The 25,918-nt window shown below is 42.8% G+C and overlaps 1 protein-coding gene across 1 annotated transcript in view; it reads left to right on the plus strand.

Annotated features, from left to right (window-relative positions):
- Positions 1-868: 868 nt before the first annotated feature.
- LOC124020669 (protein Aster-A-like) overlaps positions 869-25,918 on the plus strand; it is a 38,639-nt gene continuing 13,589 nt past the window's right edge. The window contains exons 1-12 of the mRNA XM_046335911.1: positions 869-1,139; positions 1,273-1,371; positions 1,740-1,930; positions 4,856-5,985; positions 13,736-13,946; positions 15,827-15,847; positions 19,355-19,439; positions 19,586-19,689; positions 19,975-20,070; positions 24,295-24,375; positions 24,962-25,080; positions 25,423-25,733. Coding sequence (XP_046191867.1) covers positions 5,513-5,985; positions 13,736-13,946; positions 15,827-15,847; positions 19,355-19,439; positions 19,586-19,689; positions 19,975-20,070; positions 24,295-24,375; positions 24,962-25,080; positions 25,423-25,733 — 1,501 coding nt within the window. The 5' untranslated portion in view covers positions 869-1,139; positions 1,273-1,371; positions 1,740-1,930; positions 4,856-5,512. The remainder of the gene's footprint in view (positions 1,140-1,272; positions 1,372-1,739; positions 1,931-4,855; positions 5,986-13,735; positions 13,947-15,826; positions 15,848-19,354; positions 19,440-19,585; positions 19,690-19,974; positions 20,071-24,294; positions 24,376-24,961; positions 25,081-25,422; positions 25,734-25,918) is intronic.

Here is a 25,918-nt window from a genome sequence, read left to right on the forward strand (position 1 = left end):
GTCCTCAGATATCTTTTATCAGGATTCTGAAGCTCATTCAATGCCAAATTACTTGGAAACACAAGGCTATTGCAATAGAAGGCAAGGTCAAACAAAACAGATGACTGAAGGACAACGTAATGACAAAAAGACACAAGGAACAGATAGCCTACGAGGATCCAATAACACGCCATTCATCACCTCTTTACCTTGTCTGTATGTACACATGTCTACCTCACATGGTTTCAAATGTATTGGTTATGTAATGAAATCTCAGCTGGTTAATGAAATGTGCTCTACTGATGTACAGTAATTTGATATGCGCAATAACAAGAGATGCAATTCATCTCTGTCAGAGAATGTCTAGGTCTTGTTTGTATGTCTAGGACATTCTCATGTGATGTAACCACACACACACACACACACACACACACACACACACACACACACACACACACACACACACACACACACACACACACACACACACACACACACACACACACACACACACACACACACACACACACACACACACACACACACACACACACACACACACACACACACACACACACACACACACACACACACACACACACACACACAGGTATACCTAGGCCTTGAGGTTGACAACTTTAAAGATTTAACACAAATATTGACTCATGATAAACACAGTTACAGTTGTGTATGAAACTGATGCCTGTTGATGTAGGGGGGGGGTGTCCATTTGTTATGTTGCTTTCACCACTCCTGCATAGGACACACACACCTCCCCTCTATTTATTCCAAACCACACATGCTGGTGTTTTTTATTTTTAGCCCAGATCGGGTTTCTAGCTCCCCATTCTGCGAAGGGAAGCGTTCAGTAACACATCTCTCTGTGACGTGAAGTGGTTGGCGCAGACATAAACTCAGATTCTCATTGAGTCGTTGGCACCATGGAACTGGAGCTGTCCAAGTGTTTATAATGGGATGTAATTACCATGAAGCGCAAAAATGTAAACCAAAGAGGGAATTCTGAAAATGCTAAGTAATTGCGACCAGTATTGGCTATTCTCCGGGATAATTGTCTTGTGAAATAGGCTGATAAACTGAAGCTTGAGTGAAACTAATAAACACCTGTGAGAGGAGCAGCTTCTACCAGCAACATTATTCAGGTATGGACATATAATAGTGTGATACATTTGTTTAATTTGTTTTATATATCATATTAAATGTAGCAAACAAACATACCAACGTATTTTATTGATTAGACTATTGATTTGATCTTTCTGTGCATTTCACATACAGCCCCGTAGCCCACCTGTCCCTGAAGTATCAATCATGATGTAGACAAACTGTAGTCTGAGCAGTCTATTTCTTCAAAAACATTTATCACAGGTTTTTGAGGTAACAGCATTACTTATTTGTCACGTTATAGCCTAGTTACACATGTACTTATACAATATAGGCCTACACAGAAACGAGGGTGAGCGGAGAGAGCGTATTGAATTTACTTGTGTAAATAAATATTGTCACATGTATGAACACTGTCCATGTCCCTGCCCCTCTTTCATAGTAACCTAAATATTATACCTTTATATCATACATTTTTTCGGCTACTAAAATTATTATTATTAATTATTATTGTTATTATTATTATGTATTATTAATATAAAATAGGTAACTGTATTGTGTCTGTTGTCTCTCTGATTTAATGTCCAAGTGGTGCAACCAAATGCTCTTGTTCCTTGTCAATATCCCCTTCTTGCTTTCAGTCTTCTTCCAGAACAAAGTAACCTGTCCTTCGCCCAGGCGACTGCAGCCGCGAATGATTCGACTATATGGATAAAGTATCTCTCAGCTCCGCCCGAAATTAATCAGTTACAGCTCAGAGAGACTAGCCGATAGCAGCATACACACGCAATCGTTGCAGCAATGGTGGGCCAGTGTGACCTACCTCATAAAGGTGAGATCCGGACTAATAAACATATATTAATCCATAATAACAAGGTTGTTTCATAGTAATTTAAATATTTGTGTATTTAGTTGTACTTTTCCTGTGTGAAGTTTCAAGCGTGGTTAAGGTCATCATTTTGCATAACATTATTGTGACTGCACATATTTGAATCACAAGAGGGCGCAACAAGTCTATTCCTGCCCTTCTATACATTTCTATATGCATTATTGGACTTGGTTTAACCAGCTCCCATGGTATTAAGTCAATAATTGAGAGGCATTACAGATTGACAGATTGTTGTGGGCGCTTCCAATGCAATTTGTATTCTAGTGTTGATCGTTGAGATGGTGTTGATTCAGTCACCTGTGACTGAATAAAGTTTCACAGTTTTAAGCCCTCCCTACTAGGATATAGCGTCGTCTGATTCGCTTAAAGTGCTTCCCATCATCACGAGAACCCGTTATTTGTCCTCCAGCGTTCTTATAACCAGACTGTACCACAAGTTTTGAGGTTTGGGTTATAATTAAAAGGTATTATGTAACCATTTTGGCAATTTAGCAATATTTTAAAGAATTTAGAGAAACATCAACCCACAGTTAGATATTTGTGTTGCTTCGGAACATAATGTTACATTTTAGAAGTAGTCAGGAAATATACCAATATATATGACTGTTGCTGCCCCCCTCTTCAAAGTTTTTCTTTGGCTCTGTTGAGATTCCGTTTTTCGGGTTCGATCGATTTCTGTCTTGCAGAAGTTATTTAGCCAACAATTTAAGCGCTTGACACAAAAATGGGAAACATTAAAGTTTCCCATATAAGACTCATTATCGATGTTTAAGCCAACAAGCTAAAAGCACAAGAAATACCAGAAAGCAATGTAGGTAGCGTTAGCAAGCCAGTTAACGTCAGACCATCAGCTAGCAGACAACGAAGCGCGTTACCCGGTGTTTAGCTAGCTGGCTTGCGACGGCGTTAGTATAACTAGTTAAGGGTGTTGTTGTAGTTAGCTAGCCAACAGTTAGCTCGCTTCAACTAGGCAAATGTCAGAATAAACAATACATTGACTGCTTCTATGTTCCACCAGTAGCTAGCTACGTGTATATTTAGCCAGGAAGTTTGGTTAGCTAACTAACGTTAGCCGGCGAGCTGCCTGCTGTGTTGGCAGTAGGAGTGGAGGGTTTTACTTCTCAAAAGGATGCTGCTAATGGGATCCTGTGAAAAAGTGGATTTTAATATCGCTCCTCGCACTGTCGCTCGGCTTGTCTTCGAAGCCGAGCAAGATAATCGAAATGGGGGAAATTCATCAAATGGGAGGTAGGACTGAATGCAACGGTTAACCGTTTACAATTTGTGTTGTGCAATCAATCAAATGTATTTACAAAGCCCTTTTTGCATCAGCAGATGCCTAAACCCCCAAACAACAAGCAAATCAAATATAGAAGCACGTTGTTGGCAACTTCCTCAGAGGCTCTGAAGATAATGAAAGCTTGGCAAGCCAGTTAGCTAGGCTAATTTTAGCTAACTAGTTACAATACTAATGTATTTTTATTGTACCGACCAAAGACTAGTTAGCTAACTAGACAGACTGTATTGAATACAGACTGGATACCGTTACTGTATTGAAACCCGTTTGAAGTTGTGAATATTAGCATCCCAACTGTTACCCAGTAACTTCTTGGCCCTGCCTGAACAGAATTGTTGTCATCAATGCCACGATCCTATTTTATCCATGAATTTGTCTCATCATGACTTTTAAGACTGGAGCCACGTTAGTATTGCACCTACAGAAGCATGATTTGGGGAAGTCCTTTCTGTTGATTGTTTAATGCCCACTTGAATCTCTGGTGTTTTTATTGCTAGTTTACAAGATATGGCTTTGTATGAAGTAAAGATGGAGAGGGTCACACCAGTATTACCATTGATTACTCTGAGCAAACAAGAGCATGCCAAGATTTATCTTGCGCAAACAGATGAGCAAATACACTGTGGGGCTTGGGCCTTGACATCAACAGGTGCCTGCATTGAATTGGTCAAAAGCACCTAGACTATATATATATATACACACACACACACACACATTATGTATGTCTGACAATATAATGTATGTTCGGCATCATCAGTGCTGGCCATGACTGACTGGCTGAGATAGCCAAATCAACTATGTCGATTAAAATCGCTCCACCATTTCCAGTTTGTCTCATTTCAGTTTGTGACAAAACAAGCGATTTATAGTGTAGAGAATCATTGTACCATCTAAACCTTTGTGAAATATTTTTTTCCCATTATCAAAAATGTTATATTTTCAGCTGTTTTGAAGCTGGTATACAAAACCGAAAGTAAAACGGGAAGCATAGAAATAGCACACACAGAACAGATCTACCGTTTCTTAGACATCCTATGTGATTTTTGTCTGGTCGCCCAAAAAGTTACATATTGCAGCTTTAAGAATGAAAAGAGGGGATGTTCATGTGGTTGAGCTGGACCTTGAGATTTGAAGAGATGTTGACATGTTGGGGTGTTTGAGCTGATCTTGGAGATGGGATAAAGGATTGTTGTACGCATTGTATATGTTTTTTGTTTTTAAAAAGTGTTTGAATAGCAATAATCTCTCCATTTGACTCCCAAGTGCGCGCTATAATCACTTTTACTGACTTAATACCAGAAGGGAGCAAACCTGCAAAATCTGTCTAACAGCAATTTCCAACCAAACAATGCATCAAAAGCAATCAGACACCACTGATATTGGACACGGAATACATAACTTCCATCGATCTGTCTCTCTGATGATCAATTATTCACAAGCCATCTGTGTCATGCTGTATTTCCTGATACCATTTGAGGTCAGATCACAAAACCAATAGAAATAGACATCAACATTTATCAAAGTAACTGGGATCATCTTTTGTCCAGAAAACTGATTTTCTACCATGTTAGTTTTTTTCTGTTTATTAAGGGAGAATTAGACTGTTAGCCAATACTACAGTCTCTCTTCTCAGCCCCCTGCTACATCCGGACATAGATCGTTATCTCTCTCACTGCAAGTTCAACTGTGAAACTGCACGCCCTGTGAACTTGGCTCAAGGTAAAAGGGAGAGCAGGCGCATCGGAGAGACTGGGACATCGGACAGAGGGAGAGTTGCAGAAGAAGAGGAGGAAGTGAGGAACAAAACTACAGACTGACAAAAAAATGCAAAGAAGCCCTACGCACAGAGCATGAGGTGGAGCGTTGGAAAAGAGAAGACTGCATTGTATTAAATTAAATGAGGGCCCACCCTGGCTGCAACATTATTGACTAAAATTAGCGGGTGAAGCTAAACGGCTGTAACCTAGTGTCATGCCCTACATTACCATGGAGAATGAAACCTGCCTTCCATAATAGGATCTTTCATACTGCACCATCTGGATGTCACTGGAAACATGAGGTACATTCACAAATGTTAGCCTAGCTGTTCTAGGACCAGTCCACAATTGATTTGTATCAAAAATCTGTGATCGCATCTCAGACCGACTTCATCAACATCCTGACTTGGTGTCTGCATCATTCATCTGGGTGTTTTGAAGTAAAACAATTGGTCTGAAGAAGCTCTGAGAATGAAGACCATGTCAGTGCTGGCCACCACCGGACCAGAAAGCAGCGGCTCCATGACGCAGCTCGTCCCCATCCCCACGCTGAACATCCTCCCCCCGTCCTCAGACACTGATGCCTGGTCTCGCTCTCCCAGCCCCCGGCCTCCCCGCCGCCACCGGTGCTCCCGCCCTCACCGGAGCAGAGCCTGGACCAAGAAGAGGAGCGATGGAGAACAAGAGGAGTCACTCAAACCCCGGTGGGACGGCACTGAGGATGAGGGGAGGTTGAAGGGGAGCGCTGCTCAAAGAAGCCACTCACTTCTCCCTTCACCCCTCTTGCCACCCCACGTGGAGGACGCGGTCCTGGGCCCTTCCTCGGACCTCTTGCTACCCCCGTCGTCTTGCACCTCCTGGTCACGTAGCTCGTCTCCCGGCCGGCGTTCACGCTGGTCCCTCAGGAGTCTGCTCAGCAGGGAGTCTGACGGGGACAGCTGCAGGTCAGTGCTCTGCTCTCCATCTCTCTCCTCTCTAGGACAGGCAGGCAGCCAGATGCCTCAGGTTCCCTGCAGACTCACTTCAGAACCCCCTCAAGGCCCTCCCATCTAGGGATGGGCTCAGTTATCTGCTAGCTGCAGGACTTTGGTTCATGGCCTTGTCATGCACTGAATCAGGAAACTGTAACTTAAGGCACTTAGTTTATTTTATGTCTAAGCATTAGGCTAAATGATCATTCACATGCTATATACTTCACTGATATTACATTAGATAAGATGAGGAGACTATGTTGTCACAGATAAAAGATGTCACTGTTGTTTGACAGCGACTGGAGTGGAGTTTTCTGTAATGGCACACCACAAGCCAACTATTTGGAAAAGGCACAGCAGACCGGGCTTATTGGTTAAGCACTAAAACCACAGAGGGCAGATTATGCTGTTAAAGTCCTGGTGAACTCCAAGCTGGGTTATATCACAGTTTGATTTGGTCAGGCAGGCAGAGGAACATGTTCATCATGCTCTTATAGTATTTCAGAGAACAAAACCATTAGCCCATGTCACAATATTAAAGGTGCTACCTCGCCATAATTGAAGTAAGCCTGCATCTTAAATTCTATTCAAGAGAAATTGTAACATTTTGAGAGAGGGAGAGAAATAAGCATATGAAGACAAAGGCATGAGGCTGAAAAGACAGTAGGCTAAATGAAATGTTAGGGAAAATGAGAGGTCTATCTGTTGTAGCTGAGAGAGAGAGAAAGAGACCTCTACTTGGTCAGTCACAAGGAGCAGGGAGCTGGGTTTGTGTGCACCGCTCATCCTGCTTAGAATGCATGACATCACCGCCAGCCAATAGGAGCCCACGCTTCGTCTGATGTCACCTCTGTCCAATGGGAGTGGTTGCTGCATTGCCAGCAGTGTCCTCGGTGGGCCTGTTAAAGGGCCATCCAGGCAGGCAGAGGGTGTTCCTCTCTCCGCTCCAAATGAACAGCTGTGCCCTTGTCCTGTTCATTTACCAACCAGTTTTATTGACCCAGTTTTTGTTTTGTTTAATGAAACACATTACTTAGATAGACCTCTGACATTATTTTACAGCTCCTTAATGATACTGCCTGTATTTTCTATGTAAGGTGGTTAAATCTATATTAATTAGTTGAAACAATAACAAAGCGGTCACCCCGCCTCTATTTTGGTAAAAAGCTAAGGGATGAGCCTGGATAAATGTAACCACTTTCAAATTCATAGACCGAGCTATGGATATAAGGACTGACCATCAATGCTGTCAAAATAATAGTTTTTGCTTTTACATTGTTTACAGTATAAAAAATGTGGTACGCCAGATGAACTAAGCTCATTAAATTGTCATCGTCAAGAATCAATGGCTATATATAATTAATTCAATGCTTAATCAATGATTTCATTGATCATTGAATCATTCATTCAGAAATTAAGTTTAAAAAATGTATGTAGCAACTAAGGATTCTAGTTTTAAAAATGAAGGATTTACAGTTGGGAGTTTAAGACTGAAACCCGAAATGTTACAGTGCACTATAGGAACAAAATAAAATGCAAGTGTGCAGGCCTAAATGAAAACAGTGCACCCCTATTGTTAGTATGAACAACACCCGTTCACTGCAAACACACGAGTGTTGTTTGTTTAGGCTACATGCATCATCTAAAAGCAAGGGCTTTGTTTATCTACAGTACACACCTCATACGGATCTATGCACATCTCCTACTCCTGTAGTTATCTGAATGTTGCCATTATCAAATGATATGACAATACATTAGGTTCTGAGTGAATCCTTTTCTAGATGCAGTCAGAGCATCAGGCAGGTAATACAGTGAGAAATGGGAGTGCTGGTGGTATTCATATATAAAACAGAAAAGGCCATGGTTATGAATGATAAAGTCATCTTGTCATCAATACTTCATTGATCAAGTTGTTGTGAAATCCAGGCATTTTCTGTTTCATTCCGGTGTTTTGTAACACTAGCCGGTCGTCTCTGATGTTTGAGAGGACATGTGAAATTATTAGGCCTGAGACTATTTGGACTCATTCCCATTTAGCCTGGACGCATTAATACAATGAGGCACAGTATTCTTATACCATTAAAACACTAGCCAGTTCATTTCATGTCTTTGGTTACCATTGTTTTTGTCCTGTTGCATGAAATAAACCCACAGTGTAGATGAGAATCATTGACCATTTGACAGCCACACCCTGACGGGAACGGATGATTAAGGCCAATGAAGGCGTTTTAGTTATGGTTCGGCTAATGACTTCTGCGTGTCAGCTGTGGTGGTCTCAACAGACGGCTGATTTCCATGGGGATCTGAATAACGATTTGCATTGGAAGAACATGGAAGGATTCTAATGCAAATAATGAGTTTTAATACAGTCAAGTATTCTGGGGTGTTTAGTGGGGGCGGCAGTTGATTTGAATCAGAGGCCAACAACTCGTGTGCGAAACAGTCTGACGTGGAGAAATGCGAGATATGTTATGCGAGGCATGTTCCTACAAGATGCTGTGTAGCCACATCTCCCAGTAATTCTATTGTAGAGACTTGGTAGTTAGTAGACTAAGGCTAATATTGATCCTAATGTGATTTTACCTCTACCTTAAACCTCAGAGAGGCTACATAGTCTATAGGCTCCTTTTGGCTGACTCCAACACTTTGTTGGTTGGGGACAGCTGTGTTGTGTGTTTTATCTATCAGAGACCAAGTTGGATTCCTCAGTGGTTTAAAAGCACTTTTCCTTGGTGATCAAACCTCAGTCACTTGCGCAACACTGACTGCACAACTGTCTGAACAGTAGCAGAATTGTGGCGATAGTCTGAGCGACGGCGCGGCAACATCTTCCAATATAAGGATATTAAATGGCCTAGTAAATAGCCAACAGTTCTGTGTTAGGCTATCAGGTCTCAACACCAGTCATGAAATCAGTAAACATCTTAAAGATTGCACTTCCTTTGGCGGTTTAACAAAGTGTTAATGTAAGACAAACATGACTTGTAACATTCCTCCATAATCTGTTACGTAACAGAGGATGGATGACAGTAATATGGTGCTTGGGGGAGGGGTTCATATTTTCTCCAGCTCCACCACTTTTGAATGCACACTTGATGCTGAATAACTAAAAGCATCACATTTAAAAAGTAGGTTAGGCATATGTTCTTTACCCTTGGGCTGTTTTTTGTGAACAAGTCGTCAAATATTACTTGCAGACTGGGGTTAAGTTAACTGAGGTGAAGGGAAAACTACTAGCTGATACATGTCCTCCCTGTCTGTTTAGGCCTGACCTGCTTGGCAGACGGATATCTAATTGAGTAATTGGCGTTACCCCCCCCTCCAATTCACCTCTCTGCTGGCCACATAATCCCATTTGATAATCCATTGACACACAAAAACAACTGCAGATCAATTGTCTACAGGCCAAGCCATTGTCTCTCTAGCCTATGTTTGAGGCGTCGCCCCCAGTTCATCATATTTATGTTTGGATTAACTTTGACTAATTGAGTTTTGGTTCAGGTCTCCCACTCAGCAGAAGGCTGCCTCAGACATTTATTCTGCTAGATAGTTTGGAACGGGGCCTCACCTGAAAATGTGCTGAGCACAGGCCTAAAACCCCACTCAACTAATTAGCCCAAAGAACATTGATCTCTCCCCACTGACGTTGTGCAACCACTGCTCTTTGGTAATAAGTGACTTTCTGTTGAATGTGCTAGGGACCAGATTCTTCTTTGCCCCCTCCACTCTTTATTTTTCTCTCTGTCTAAACATGTTATTTCTCTTGCTCCCTTCTTCATCCCCACCTGCCCTATGAATGGAAGAGATTACAGTAGGCACTCCTGTACCTCAGAAAAGCAGATTAAGAGAGAGGGAGGGAGCGAGCAAGAGAAGAGGGGATCTGCACAGCATGGATTATGATGTATCCTACTCAGTGGGTGTCTAATCCAGAGATGGACAGAGCGATTGTGGGTTGAACGACTGGGTGGGCTTCGGTCAGGTGGACACTGCGGGCAGCACTGTTTAGTGCGGGATAATTACAGTCAGTGTGATAAACCATGTTAGCAAACGGCTGTGATATTTTATTACACCATGTTAGGCCTATATATAATCTGTCTACAACTGGCCCTAATTCATGTCTGCATGTATTCTTTCATAACCTTTCCCAGTACTGTCTTTATTGATTTTAAAATAACAATAATAAATAAGTCCTCTATAAACCTATTTTATTTGAATCTCCCAGTTCAACTCTACACTCTTAGGAAGAAAATGGTTCCAAAAGGGTTCTTTGGCTGTCCAGGTAAAACTCTTTTGGATTCCATGTAGAATCCTCTGTGGGAAGGGTTCTACATGGAACCAAAATAGTTATACCTAAAAGGGTTCTCTGAAGAACCCTTTTAGGTTCTAGATGGCACCTAGTTATTATTTATTCTAAGAGTGCACTGCTACTGTACATCCGTGCATGGCCTCTCTTGTGCCTCCACCTCCCCCTCTCTCTGCTGCCTGTGTGTTCAGTACGGATTACTTATGGGCGCAGCTTGTCAACGCTAGTTTGCCCAGACACGGAATAGGAGACTGGTTGAGGTCGCGCTACCTGCCTGGATGCGAGGGAAGGATGTTGGTGATGGGGAAGTGAAACAGGTCGCACATGAAGTGCTCGTTTCTATTCGGGGACCCCTGTGCGTTTTTATATCCGACAAAACAGACATCGGGATGGACAGTGTAGCGTCGGCTGGCTCGGCGCAGTGCACACAGGACCGGTGCCCTAGTGATACAGATACTATGAAGCAGCGTGTGGACATCACGTCCAAATTTAAAACACCTCATGACATGTTTGAGTAAGTGGCAAAATGATTATTTACGTAATGGAGTTGTCTGCCCTCCGAATGGAAATATTTTGCCTGTTTGTCCTCGTATTGAAATGCATTTCATAAAGGTATAGGCTACACTCGTATCCATGTGGTTTGGAAACTGGGAGGGTCAGTGATTGCCTATTGAATGATGGGCTGGTAGAAAGCAAATGAACGTCGTTTGATTCGAATGGCCATTTCGGGCACCCGGGTCTGCTGTACTTGTGTGTCTATAGCAGTCTGAAATCCGCGACCTAATTTGGCTAATTTCTGACAGCATCTATTGTGATTGTATAACTCATACTTCCATAGACAGTGCGATTTCACGGAGTTACATTCTAACCATGTCGTTGTTTACATTCTGTTGTCTGACAGGCGCTATGAATGGTGCTAGCGTACATTAGGCTGTGCTTGGATGAAAGTAATTTTCTAAAAACGGCTCAAAACAAAATATATGCAATATTTGACAGTCGTTTGCATCTCTACATTGCATGATGTGTGATTTAGTTTGTAAACTCACTGACAGATTGACACGAGCACGATACTGTCCGGTTTGGTCACACCAGTGACAATTTGAAGGGTCACACCCCATATAATTAAAATACTAGAAAGGACATGAACCTTCTTTATGATAGGATAAACTTAAACCATTATGGTCAAGGAGTTGAGTCAACAACGGCTTGCCATTTCTGTGATAAGATATTATTTAAAATAAGGAATTTGAAGAGCTGATCTGCACTGTATGTCAGCTAGCCAGCCAGTCAGCTTTTTTTAGAGGAATGATTCCGTTCATTTGTCAAGTCAACTGCCAATATTGTAACGTCCCATTCACACAATGCAATCAATCCACAGCCATACACGGTCTGAAATCAGTTGATGATAGGATTTAGACAAGTTGTAAATGTAACAAGTCGGCCTACTGATATTGTATCATATAATAGCACTCTCAGATTCCCAGGAAAACACACATTTCTACATTTATGGTCTGTTTGTATATATTTTATAGGCTATTTATACCAAAAATGTGCATAACTTTTAAACTATAATTATATGACAATATTTTAGATTGACAATAATTCTCACACAATTTCTGATATCACATACCTTTTTATTTTCCTGCATAAGGAAAATTAGGATTATACCTCTACTGCAATTAATTCCAATTAGACTGGTTTGGAATTCTCCCTGACCAATATGGCTGCCATTTTCCATTCTGGAACTTTGTGTTCAATTGCATATCTCCTCTAGTAATTTAATAGGATCTCTATGGGACACTGTCCCAGACTGAACACAACAACAAGCCTATTAGAGTAGGTGGGTAGGCCTGTATGCGGATATAATTAGTCCTAATGTACTTTGACCGTGCACACAATTTAGTTGCAATGATGTTACTGAATCCTCACCCACCTGTACTGTACTGCAGAGTCACCCCCCCCACCCCAACCCTACACTGCTGATTCAAATAATCAACACTTGATGATGTGGTTATTTGAATTAGCTGTGTAGTGCTAGGGCAAAAACCAAAATGTGCACCTAGAGTGGGCCCCAGGACCGAGTTTCCGCAAACTGTACTGTACATGGATAAAGTGCTTTTGAGCAGGCATAACCCAAAGTGTTGGCTCATTCCTATGATTTCATTATTCAGAATCACAGCTACTATTGGGTTTCTTCTTCACAAGGGGGTTGTTACCTTGGCGGTAATGCTGATATTAACCCCTAGTCGCCATGACAACCGGCAATTGGACCAGTGTGGTTTCAATGCACTTTGGCAGTAATGAGAGAAGAGTTGGAGGACAGGGCCGAGGAAAAGGGAAGGGAGGCTGCAAGGGAGAAGGGGAAGCTGACTGAGCTGAGGCTATGGTTAGAAAACACACTGGGGGGGGGGGAACACTGAGAAAAGCAAAGAGAAACAGAAGGTGCCGGAAGAGGGAGCGAGAGAGGGGAAGGGGTGACCAATTTGATTTAGAGGTTGATGGTAGTGTATAAATGCTTGTGGCTGTATACAGTGATTACTCGGTGTCTGTGTGTGGGGTATGAGTTATTGTTCGAGATGAACAAAATGATCAAATGAGCTCACACAAGTAGACCACAGTGTCTGTTGAAAGCGACTGTTTGTTTTTGTGTGTTAATAGCTCGTTAGTACGATATGTTTCTGAGAGTCAAAACAGAAGGCGGTTGTTAGTTTTCACCGAACTGCAAATGAAGCGCAAGGCTGCAACCATGGAAACGTTTATGATGGCATCAATATAACCATTTTTACGGGGCCATGACCTGAACTCTGAACATGAGATGCACATATTATGACAGCAATATAGGTTTGACCTTGTCTTTGAGTTCAGAATGTCTGCTTTCACTAGAGGGAAGACAACAGGTGTGTAGTATGCTTACACAACCATGCTAACTTGATAAAAGTGCTCTTAATAAAAATCTCCATTGAATATTTTCTGCCCTAATGCGTTTCTCATGTAGGCATATTCATTCTTGCTCCAGTGCCTTGGAAATAAGATCAATTGAGAAACATCCCTGACCTACTGTACTATTACCAAGCAGTGTTTTTTCCCCATTTATGTTGATGGTAGAGGAAGGATCCACAAGGTTCATACCACTGCACTGCCACAGGTAGTATATCTAGGCTATATAGGAATGGACAGTGTCTGACCGCTCTAATCGCCACCAATCAGTTGGGAGAAAGGTTAGAGTTAGTGGTTGTTGATTTAGTGTGTTTTTAGCTTAATAGAAAAGCACAGTACTTCCATCCTTTCCAGCATGGCCAGATGGCCTTAACTACTTACATATTTGGCCACTGTGAAATCTTGAGGATGACATGAATATGAATGTCTGTACTCCTTCCCTTAGCCTACCACTAATCTCTCCTCTACCGTCTCTCTCTTCAGTACTGCCAGTAACTCTCCACGCAGCACCCCTGGCAGCTCCCCCTCTCTGCGCCGCCGGGTGCTGGGGGTTAGTGGTGGTGGTGGAAGCAGGACCAGCGACGCGGAGGGTGGCCCGGGGGAGCGCAGCGGGGAAAGGAGGGGTTCGGACAGCCCCCTGCTCTCCGCCTCCGCTTACCCAATCGCCTCGCGCCATTTCAGCCGCAATGCCAAGGTAAGGGTGCCCCGTCTCATGCCGCTCTCTCATTTTGTTATGTCAACAATATACCGGGGCCATATTCAGTAGGAAAAGGAGGTGGCGTGTTGCAGATAGAAATGGCATGACGTGATACCTTTGTCTACATGTCAGAGGCATTTGTGTATTTCTATACTATATTTCTATCTGAACGTTCCACAACGATGTGCCCTGCTGAACACAGCCCTGTTTAATGTAGAGATAAGGACAAACATGACAACACAGGGACACAGCCAGGCAGTCAGTAGTCATTGGTCGTGTGAGAATACCCATACTTGTGTTGTAAGTAGTAGCCATTTTGGGTAAGTGGAAAAAAGTAACTTTTTTAATAGTATGTGAAATGTGGTGCTTTAAATGTCAGGATGTCATACTCATTTCGACATTTTAATCAAATAGAATTCGCTGAACACGTGTGGAAGAGAATAGTCTTTCGAGACCCACGTGTGTGTGACAACAGCTGATAATCAGCTGATGGGACGCGCTGTATCAAAATTGAATGAATGAAGGGAGTAAAAGCAATTGCCATTAGATTATACATTCTCCGTAGGATGCCTAGTATGCTGATATTTGTTGCTTACTGCATTTTGTTTTCACGAATCAGTACGTTCTATATAGTATGTGGTTTAGTACACAGTTTAAGTAATGGCGTCAGCATGCTTCAGTTCGGCAGGCGCCTAGTGGAACTCGTCAAACCGAACGAGGGTGCTTGCTGGAAAAACTAGAAAAAGCTGCAATAGTACTGTTTGTCCATTTTGACACACAATAGCCAGTATAAACTTCCTCAAAATAGTCTGAATTAATCTAAAATAACTCAAGAAATCTGTCATTAATTTTTACTCTTTGCAGAGGAGATCTGTCGCACACTTTGACGTCTAACTAAAATGTTTGGTGCAGTATTTCTTAATGAAAAAATGTGCACCAAATGTCATTGATTGACTGACTTTATTGAAGAATCCCAACTGTTGACCAATCACCGGCGAAGGGGCGTAGACTTTGGATCCGAATTTCGCCTTGCCTTCAGAAAAAATGTTGTGTGCCCGACCAGACGAAGTCCCCCGAAAAATAACTCACAAATTCCAAAACGAACAAAAAACGTCACAGAATGTTGTCATAATATATGCAGGATCTCTTGCGAACTGTTTCGGCTGGGAAGCAGGCGGACGCCTTAAGTAGTAGACGAGCCAGATTTTGGACACGGCCAGTGTTAAATGGATTTGGAATAGATTGACTGTGGGCAGATTGTCAATGTATGAATCATGGGCTGCAAGCCAAACGTTAAAGGCCCAGTGCAGTCAAAAACACGAGTTTTGGAAAAATACTGTGACATTTAGAAAATTATAATAATGTCAGTGTAAGAGCTGTTTGAAAATACCACCTGGCATTTCAACCTGTTTTGGTGGGATGGAGTTCTAAACCTAACAATGACAGCTAGTTTTCAGTTTTTCTCTCCCCACTCCCAGACAGTCTTAGCAAAAATCTTGCTTAAGGAATAGCTTTTTGCTAAGAAGCTATTTTGTTTATTTTTGACCATTTTGATTGTTTTTAATCACAGTAAGGTACTTCATTTTTACACAGAAACGATTTAATATTAAGATAAAAACAGCTTCATTAGACCTTTTTACACACATAACAGTCAGAGATGATAGAAACGCACACAGCAAGCTTGATGAATGACCAGAACATCAAGAAATGTCGTACAGGCCAAATGGCTAGTTTTTCCGCAGTGTCCCATTTTAACCTATTCCCCAACTACATGAATGTCAAAATAGATAAGACTCTACATTTACTGTTTCAGGATGGAGGTGCCTTTTGGATGCTGTTCGTCACTGATTGTGTGCTGTTCTTTCTTTCCCTTGCAGAAAATGCAGAGCTGGTACAATGTAAGTATACACTTTAAGGAACTGTTCATTAAGGGCTCACACTCCAGTGCACTTTATTCTGCTGACGGTAGCTACAGTGTTTCCTAGTTGGAGTGCACAGTACAGTATGAAATAGCACTTTACAGTGAAATGGCACCAATCGATGCCGAAAACGGTTTCTGTTAAATTTGCCACCCCCTCGTTTAACCATTTCACTAAGCTTTGAACTTTAGCTGATTTAACTGTTCATTCACCTTAGTGTTCTTCTCATTTACCTTCTCAGTCTGTCGGTTTTACCTCAGGGACATAGTATCTGATGTAATCTCACATGTACAGTGGGGTCCAAAGGTATTTGGACAGTGACACATCTTTTGGTGTTTTGGCTCATATAATTTTGAAATGATACAATGACTGACTAGGAGGTTAAAGTGCAGATTGTCAGCAGTCTTGTTGTGAGTCACAAGCTTGATGTAGTTATTGTGTGCTAGGAATATGGGAACCAATACTGCACTTTTGACTACTTTAATACACCTATTAGTGAATTTGTCCAAATACTTTTGGTTCCCTAAAATAAGGGGGGGACTATTTTCAATTATTTTTTGGGGGGGGTTCACCCGATATGGATGAAGATACCCTCAAATTAAAGCTGACAGTCCACGTTTTAACCTCAGTCATTGTATGATTTCAAATCCAAAGTGCTGGAGTACAGAGCCAAAACAACGCATTGAGTTCCAAAAGTATTTGGACAGTAACAATGTACAGTGGGGAGAACAAGTATTTGATACACTGCCGATTTTGCATGTTTTCCGACTTACAAAGCATGTAGAGGTCTGTAATTTGTATTATAGGTACACTTCAACTGTGAGAGACGGAATCTAAAATTCCAGAAAATCACATTGGATGATTTTTAAGTAATTAATTAGCATTTTATTGCATGACATAAGTATTTGATACATCAGAAAATAATAACTTAATATTTGGTACAGAAACATTTGTTTGCAATTACAGAGATCATACGTTTCCTGTAGTTCTTGACCAGGTTTGCACACACTGCAGCAGGGATTTTGGCCCACTCCTCCATACAGACCTCCAGATCCTTCAGGTTTCGGGGCTGTCGCTGGGCAATACGGACTTTCAGCTCCCTCCAAAGATTTTCTATTGGGTTCAGGTCTGGAGACTGGCTAGGCCACTCCAGGACCTTGAGATGCTTCTTATGGAGCTGCTCCTTAGTTGCCCTGGCTGTGTGTTTCGGGTCGTTGTCATGCTGGAAGACCCAGCCAAGACCCATCTTCAATGCTCTCACTGAGGGAAGGAGGTTGTTGGCCAAGATATTGCGATACATCAAATCAAATGTATTTATATAGCCCTTCGTACATCAGCTGATATCTCAAAGTGCTGTACAGAAACCCAGCCTAAAACCCCAAACAGCAAGCAATGCAGGTGTAGAAGCACGGTGGCTAGGAAAAACTCCCTAGAAAGGCCAAAACCTAGGAAGAAACCTAGAGAGGAACCAGGCTATGTGGGGTGGCCAGTCCTCTTCTGGCTGTGTTGGGTGGAGATTATAACAGAACATGGCCAAGATGTTCAAATGTTCATAAATGACCAGCATGGTCGAATAATAGTAAGGCAGAACAGTTTAAACTGGAGCAACAGCATGGCCAGGTGGACTGGGGACAGCAAGGAGTCATCATGTCAGGTAGTCCTGGGGCTTGGTCCTAGGGCTCAGGTCCTCCGAGAGAGAGAAGGAGAGAATTAGAGAACGCACACTTAGATTCACACAGGACACCGAATAGGACAGGAGAAGTACTCCAGATATAACAAACTGACCCTAGCCCCCCGACACAAACTACTGCAGCATAAATACTGGAGGCTGAGACAGGAGGGGTCAGGAGACACTGTGGTCCCATCCGAGGACACCCCCGGACAGGGCCAAACAGGAAGGATATAACCCCACCCACTTTGCCAAAGCACAGCCCCCACACCACTAGAGGGATATCTTCAACCACCAACTTACCATCCTGAGACAAGGCTGAGTATAGCCCACAAAGATCTCCGCCACGGCACAACCCAAGGGGGGGGGGGCAACCCAGACAGGATGACCACAACAGTGAATCAACCCACTCAGGTGACGCACCCCTTCCAGGGACGGCATGAGAGAGCCCCAGTAAGCCAGTGACTCAGCCCCTGTAATAGGGTTAGAGGCAGAGAATCCCAGTGGAGAGAGGGGAACCGGCCAGGCAGAGACAGCAAGGGTGGTTCGTTGCTCCAGAGCCTTTCCGTTCACCTTCCCACTCCTGGGCCAGACTACACTCAATCATATGACCCACTGAAGAGATGAGTCTTCAGTAAAGACTTAAAGGTTGAGACCGAGTTTGCGTCTCTGACATGGGTTGGCAGACCGTTCCATAAAAATGGAGCTCTATACATGGCCCCATCCATCCTCCCCTCAATACGGTGCAGTCGTCCTGTCTCCTTTGCAGAAAAGCATCCCCAAAGAATGTTGTTTCCACCTCCATGCTTCACGGTTGGGATGGTGCTCTTGGGGTTGTACTCATCCTTCTTCCTCCAAACACGGTGAGTGGAGTTTAGACCAAAAAGCTCTATTTTTGTCTCATCAGACCACATGACCTTCTCCCATTCCTCCTCTGGATCATCCAGAAGGTCATTGGCAAACTTCAGACGGGCCTGGACATGCGCTGGCTTGAGCAGGGGGACCTTGCGTGCGCTGCAGGATTTTAATCCATGATGGCGTAGTGTGCTACTAAAGGTTTTCTTTGAGACTGTGGTCCCAGCTCTCTTCAGGTCATTGACCAGGTCCTGCCGTGTAGTTCTGGGCTGATCCCTCACCTTCCTCATGATCATTGATGCCCCACGAGGTGAGATCTTGCATGGAGCCCTAGACCAAGGGTGATTGACCGTCATCTTGAACTTCTTCCATTTTCCAATAATTGCGCCAACAGTTGTTGCCTTCTCACCAAGCTGCTTGCCTTCTGTCCTGTTGCCCATCCCAGCCTTGTGCAGGTCTACAATTTTAACCCTGATGTCCTTACACAGCTCACTGGTCTTGGCCATTGTGGAGAGGTTGGAGTCTGTTTGATTGAGTGTGTGGACAGGTGTCTTTTATACAGGTAACGAGTTCAAACAGGTGCAGTTAATACAGGTAATGAGTGGAGAACAGGAAGGATTCTTAAATAAAAACTAACAGGTCTGTGAGAGCCGGAATTCTTACTGGTTGGTAGGTGATCAAATACTTATGTCCTGCAATAAATTGCAAATTAATTACTTAAAAATCATACAATGTGATTTTCTGGATTTTTGCTTTAGATTCCGTCTCTCACAGTTGAAGTGTACCTATGATAAAAATTACAGACCTCTACATGCTTTGTAAGTAGGAAAACCTGCAAAATCGGCAGTGTATCAAATAGTTGTTCTCCCCACTGTATATGCAATATTCATAGACGCGACTGGTCCTGCAAGATTATATTTGATAAAGCATAGAACAGCAACAAAGTAATCATTCTCTCTCAGGTTCTCAGTCCCACTTATAAACAGCGCAATGAGGATTTCCGTAAACTCTTCAAGAAGCTGCCAGACACGGAACGCCTCATAGTGGGTGAGTGGCACACACGTACACACACACACACGTACTTTGTGTGCGAGATTGCATCTCTGTGCTGACACTGTGGAAGTGAAGGGCCGACACTGTTGCTTTGTCAGCCTGATGTCTCTCCTCCAACCTCCTCTTCCTCTCCTCCCCAGACTACTCATGTGCGCTGCAGAAAGACATCCTACTCCAGGGGAGACTCTATCTGTCAGAGAACTGGCTCTGCTTCTATAGCAATATCTTCCGCTGGGAAACCACTGTAAGTTATAGACACGCACACACACGTTTTGTTCTTCTATCTTCGTCGGGAGCTAAATTTGAGTCCCAATAAAAATCCTATTTTTCTAAACCCAAACCCTATATTTAACTCCTTACCCTAATTGCAACCCTAAACCTAACATCTGAGCTTTAAATAGCCTTCATCCTCATGGGCATGTGGAATTTTCCAAGTTTTACTATCCTTTGGGGAATTTTAGGTCCCCACGAGGATAGAACAAACCCCCCCACACACACACACAAACACTAACCCTCCTGTTCTGTTCAGATCACAATCCTGCTGAAAGATGTGACCACCCTGACCAAGGAGAAGACTGCCAAGGTCATCCCCAACGCCATTCAGATCAGCACTGACCACGACAAGGTGAGCCAAGGGGCTCGATATTCAGTCACACAGCCTACTATGGCGGTTCAGAGTAGTGGAAGAACAGTAGGTAACAGGTGTATCAATGACATGTAAAGGAAAATAACATTTATTATAGATTGTTGTAGACAGTAGAGGTCGACCGATTATGATTTTTCAATACCGATACCGATTATTGGAGGACCAAAAAAAGGCAATACCGATTAAACAGGCAATTCTTAAAAAACTATATGTAATAATGAGAAATACAACAATTACTGAATGAACACTTATTTTAGCGTAATATAATAACAGCAATAAAAATCAATTTAGCCTCAAATAAATAATGAAGCATGTTCAATTTGGTTTAAATAATGCAAAAAACAAAGTGTTGGAGAAGAAAGTAAAAGTGCAATATGTGCCATGTAAGAAAGCTAACATTTCAGTTCCTTGCTCAGAACATGAGAACATATGAAAGCTGGTAGTTCCTTTTAACATGAGACTTTAATTTTCCAAGGTAAGAGGTTTTAGGTTGTAGTTATTTATAGGACTATTTCTCTCTATACCATATGTATTCCATATACCTTTGACTATTGGATGTTCTTATAGGCACTTTAGTATTGCCAGTGTAACAGTATAGCTTCCGTCCCTCTCCTCGTACCTCCCTGGGCTCGAACCAGGAACACATCGACAAAAGCCACCCTCGAAGCAGCGTTACCCATGCAGAGCAAGGGGAACAACCACTCCAAGTCTCAAAGCGAGTGATGTTTGAAACACTATTAGCGCGCACCCTGCTAACTAACTAGCCATTTCACATCGGTTACCCCAGTCTAATCTCGGGAGTTGATAGGCTTTAAGTCATAAACAGCTCAATGCTTGAAGCACAGCGAAGAGCTGCGGGCAAAACGCATGAAAGTGCAGTTTGAATGAATGCTTACGAGCCTCCTGCTGCCTACCATTGCTCAGTCAGACTGCTCTATCAAATCATAGACTTAATTATAACATAATAACACACAGAAATAGGAACCTTTGGTCATTAATATGGTAGAATCCGGAAACTATAATTTCGAAAACAAAACGTTTATTATTTTTGCATATACCCTGACTCTGCGTGCAAAGAACGCAAGAGAAGTGACACAATTTCACCTGGTTAATATTGCCTGCTAACCTGGATTTCTTTTAGCTAAATATGCAGGTTTAAAAATATATACTTCTGTGTATTGATTTTAAGAAAGGCATGGGTGTTTATGGTTAGGTACACGTTGGAGCAACGACAGTCCTTTTTCCGCGAATGCCACCTCATCGATTATATGCAACGCAGGACACGCTAGATAAACTAGTAATATCATCAACCATGTGTAGTTAACTAGTGATTATGATTGTTTTTTATAAGATAAGCTTAATGCTAGCTAGCAACTTACCTTGGCTTCTTACTGCATTCGCGTAACACGCTTCTCGTGGAGTGCAATGAGAGGCAGGTGGTTTGAGCGTTGGACTAGTTAACTGTAAGGTTGCAAGATTGAATCCCTGAGCTGACAAGGTAAAAATCTGTCGTTCTGCCCCTGAACTGTTCCTAGGCCGTCATTGAAAATAAGAATGTGTTCTGAACTGACTTTCCTAGTTAAATAAAGGTGTTAAATAAAGGTGTTAAAAAACAAAAGATCAGCCAAATCGGTGTGCAATAATACCGATTTCCGATTGTTATGAAAACTTTAAATCGGGTTTAATTAAATCGGCCATTCCGATTAATCCGTCGACCTCTAGTAGACAGTATGTGTGTATATATATTATTTAGATCAGTGATTGTCAACTGGGGGGGGCGACGTCGTGGGAAGTTTACTTTGAAAGGATACCGCTGCAGCGCTTACTGTTGCTGAATTTACACGTGCCGTGCGATCGCAGTGGTGAAATGGCTCGCTACGTTCGGGTTTTCACGCTGCACTCACTCACTCACTGACCAATACAATAACGTTCTTGCCCCAAACACACACACTGATCCAATGGAATGAGAGATTTCTCGACACACTAATCCAATATAAATGTAATTCCGCAACACTGTTTTTTATTTTAAATGTGACACGTCCAATCAGATCTTCTGACAGCTAGCTTGATTGACAGCTAACTACGCAGTTGTGTTCTACAGGCGTTGCACATGTGGAGAGTTAACTGTTATTTAAGTTTTTAAAACGTGCAGCTCCCTCTTCATCTACTGCTGCTTCCAATGTCAACAATAAGGCAGACAATCCGGTCCCTGTTGAGAGGAGAAAACACGACCCCGAGTTTGTCAAATATGGTTTTACATATAAGACAGTGAGTGTGGACGCAGTGCGCCCTATGCAACGAGCTGTTAGCTAACGACAGCATGAAACCCCTCAAATGAAAAGGGATCTGGACACCAAGCATCCAAGACACAAAGATAAGACAGCTGACTTAAAAAGAGTAAAATGTCAATATCTGGAGGCCTCACAAGATTCATTGAAGAAAAGGCACTTCGCATCATACCTTGTGTGGCCCAGCGCATTGCTAAGTGCAAAAATCCCACACCAGCGCAGAGGATCTCATACTCCCTGCTGCGATTGATATGTGAACTGAAATCTTGGGAAAGTCAGCCGCCAACAAACTTAAAACCACACCCCTATCCAATGACACCATGAGGAGAATCCAGGACATGTCTGAGGACATAACGTGCCAGACATCAGAGCACATCAGTGCAAATGGCCATTATCACAGCAGCTTGATGAATCTACAGATGTAGCTCACCATAAATTCTAATGGTCTATGTCAGACACGTGTGGGATAATAAGTGCTGATTTTCCCACCACCAACACTGCAAAGCCTGTCTTTAACACAATGAGGCAGCTGCCATGATGGGAAAGCACTCCGGGGCTGTAAAGCAGATCCTGGAGAGAGCACAAAGTGCGACCTGGAACCACTGCTTCCTACACAGGGAGGCATTGGCAGCGAAGGACATGGTGCCTGAGCTCCACGCCACTCTTCAGGATGTGATCAAGTGTGTCAACTATATCAAAAAGAGTTCCACGAAAAGCAGGTGTTTCCAGGCTTTCTGTGGGGATATGAGGAGCGAGTACCAGCAGGTGCTTTATCATGCAGAGGTCTACTGGCTTTCCAGGGTTAAAGTGTTGGGTCGCTTTTATGAACTCCGAGCGGAGATTGCTGCGTTTCCTTCAGAAAAGAAGTCACCTCTGGCCGAACATTTCGATTGTGCGGAATGACTCGCACAGGTTGCCTACCTGGTGGATATTTGTGATCGTTTGAATTCTCTCAATGTGTCAATGCAATGGAGGGGGCACAATCGATTTCTACAGAGGGATGAAATGGATGCCTTCAAGATGAAGCTTACCATTTGGGCAAATCATGTTTCTAACGGGAGTATTGACATGTTTCCTAATGCTGATTTAGAGATTCATAATCTGATCAACAAACCACACGGCGACACACTGAAAAAAAACAACATTAGACAGCATCTTGTCAAGCTGCAGGGAAAGTTTTGTGACTACTTCCCAGAGGAGAACAGGAGACAAGACGACTGGATACGGGACCCCTTTTAAGTGGAGATGGGAGGCGTTGCCAAGCAACGAAGAGGATCAGCTGGTGGAGCTGTCATTTGATCACGTACTGAGCATGGATCTGGTTAAAAATGTACACCTTTAAACTAAAATGTCAAGGTTGTGAAACTATTGACATTTGTAATTGATTAAGAATTCCTAATGAGACTGGTATGTGTTATCGTTCGTTTAACATTATTAGACTGTTTATGATGTCGTGTTCTGTGTGATCATTTATTACACCCAACTCCTGAACTGGTTGCTTAATTAAAATGTCTTATTCTCTTCAATTGGTACATGTTTTATCAGTTAATATGTCTGTGTAATGACTTTCTTTACTACCACAATTGAGACAGAGTCTGTTTAGTAAGTGAAGCCTACCCAAGAAGGAAGCTGCAATACAACATTACAAAATGGAATCATCAACAGTCCATAATATTGGGTCGCGTCTCAATTGTCACTGTCAAATTTGGGTCCCCAGGCAAAACCAGTTGAGAACCACTGGCTTAGATGCTCCCAATGCTCGACAAATATCTTTTATCATGGCAAAATAGGCTATTTCTGTCATGGTTTTTGACAAGCCAAAGCCGAATCAATAGCAATGACCACTAGCCGTCATTCCATCATTCACTCAATTTGTTTTCCTCTGTGCTTGCTCTCTCTCGGTCGTTTCATCCAGCACTTCTTCACGTCTTTCGGGGCGAGGGATCGCAGCTACATGATGATTTTCAGACTGTGGCAGAACGCACTGATGGACAAGGTACCCACCTCCTCTCCCTCCTCCCAACTCCAGCTCTCACACTCCTGCCAGTTTGAAATGAATTGGGAATACACTACTGTTCAAAAGTTTGGGGTCACTTAGAAATGTCCTTGTTTTTGAAAGAAAAGCGTGTTTTTTGTCCCTTAAAATAACATCAAATTGATCAGAAATACAGTGTAGACATTGTTAATGTTGTAAATGACTATTGTAGCTGGAAACGGCTGATAAAAAAAAGGAATATCTACATAGGCGTACAGAGGCCCATTATCAGCAACCATCACTCCTGTGTTCCAATGGCACGTTGTGTTAGCTAATCCAAGTTGATAATTTATAAGGCTAATTGATCATTAGAAAACCCTTTTGCAATTATGTTAGCACAGCTGAAAACTGTTTATTGGATAATATAACTATTCAGTGATGAAATATAACATAACAAAATGTAACAGGACCCAAAATGCATCGAACACTGAACAAAACTACCGGTTACTGATTGATTGAATTACTGATTGACGTTTTAATATCCTACAAGAGGAAATTCCAAGAAGTTAGTGAGACATTGAGAAGGTTAATGTCTGTTTCCTCTCAGCCTTTGTCCCCAAAGGAGCTGTGGCACATCGTCCATCAGTGTTACGGCACTGAGCTGGGCCTCACCAGTGAAGACGATGACTATGTCTCCCCCACCGGCGAGCACATTAACGGTCTACTGTGAGTGTACATGTTCGCTGTGTGTGTGTGAGAGAGAGATTCTGTTGACGTGCGCACGTGCGACCATTTACTTTGGCATTGTCCATTTAAATTAGAACTGTCGTCCATTAATTTTGATGAACTTCAACTCCTCTGGATTATCGATCCCTTCAATTAAAAGCTACTACCTGATTGTGAATTTTGAATCATGCTGTTCTTCCTCCTTTTCCTCCTATGTCTTCCTTCATTCTGTCTAATCCCCCCCAACCCCCCATACTGCCCTTTTTCTGTCCCCTTCATCTCTCTCTGTCTCTCTTTCTGTCTCTATCATTCAACCTCTCCTTCCAACCCCCCACATCTCAGGCCAGTGGATGAGTCAGTCTCTGTCTCTGACCTGTTGGACCTCAGCTCCTTGGGGGCCATAGCTTCTCTGGGCAGCTCGCCCCCCTCCTCCATGGCAGCCTTGTTCCCCAGTGGCCCCCTCCTAGCCAGTGGTGGTCTGGGCTCATCTCCCCCCTCCTCATCCACCTGTCTGCCCATAGACATCCCCGGCAGAACCTCCCTGGACCCCCCGGACTCCAGCCCGCCCAGCTCCCAGATTCTCCCTGCCCTCCACCACACACTCCACACACACCGCCTCCTTGTCCGCCCCCGCCTCGGCTGCTGCCTCTTTCGTGAGTTTTGTTTGATTTCATGCCAGGGAACTACAGGGTCATATTCATTCGACAGCGTTTTGATACGTTTCACCCTAAGCTAAGGGCATCGTTAGTTAGGGGGGGGGGGTTAACTTTGAACTGGCTATAGAGATAGTTTATAATTATGACTGTTCCATTGTTTATCTTGATAGGATAAATATACC

This window comes from Oncorhynchus gorbuscha, unplaced genomic scaffold (assembly GCF_021184085.1).
Source record: "Oncorhynchus gorbuscha isolate QuinsamMale2020 ecotype Even-year unplaced genomic scaffold, OgorEven_v1.0 Un_scaffold_874, whole genome shotgun sequence".
Classification (NCBI taxonomy): domain Eukaryota; kingdom Metazoa; phylum Chordata; class Actinopteri; order Salmoniformes; family Salmonidae; genus Oncorhynchus; species Oncorhynchus gorbuscha.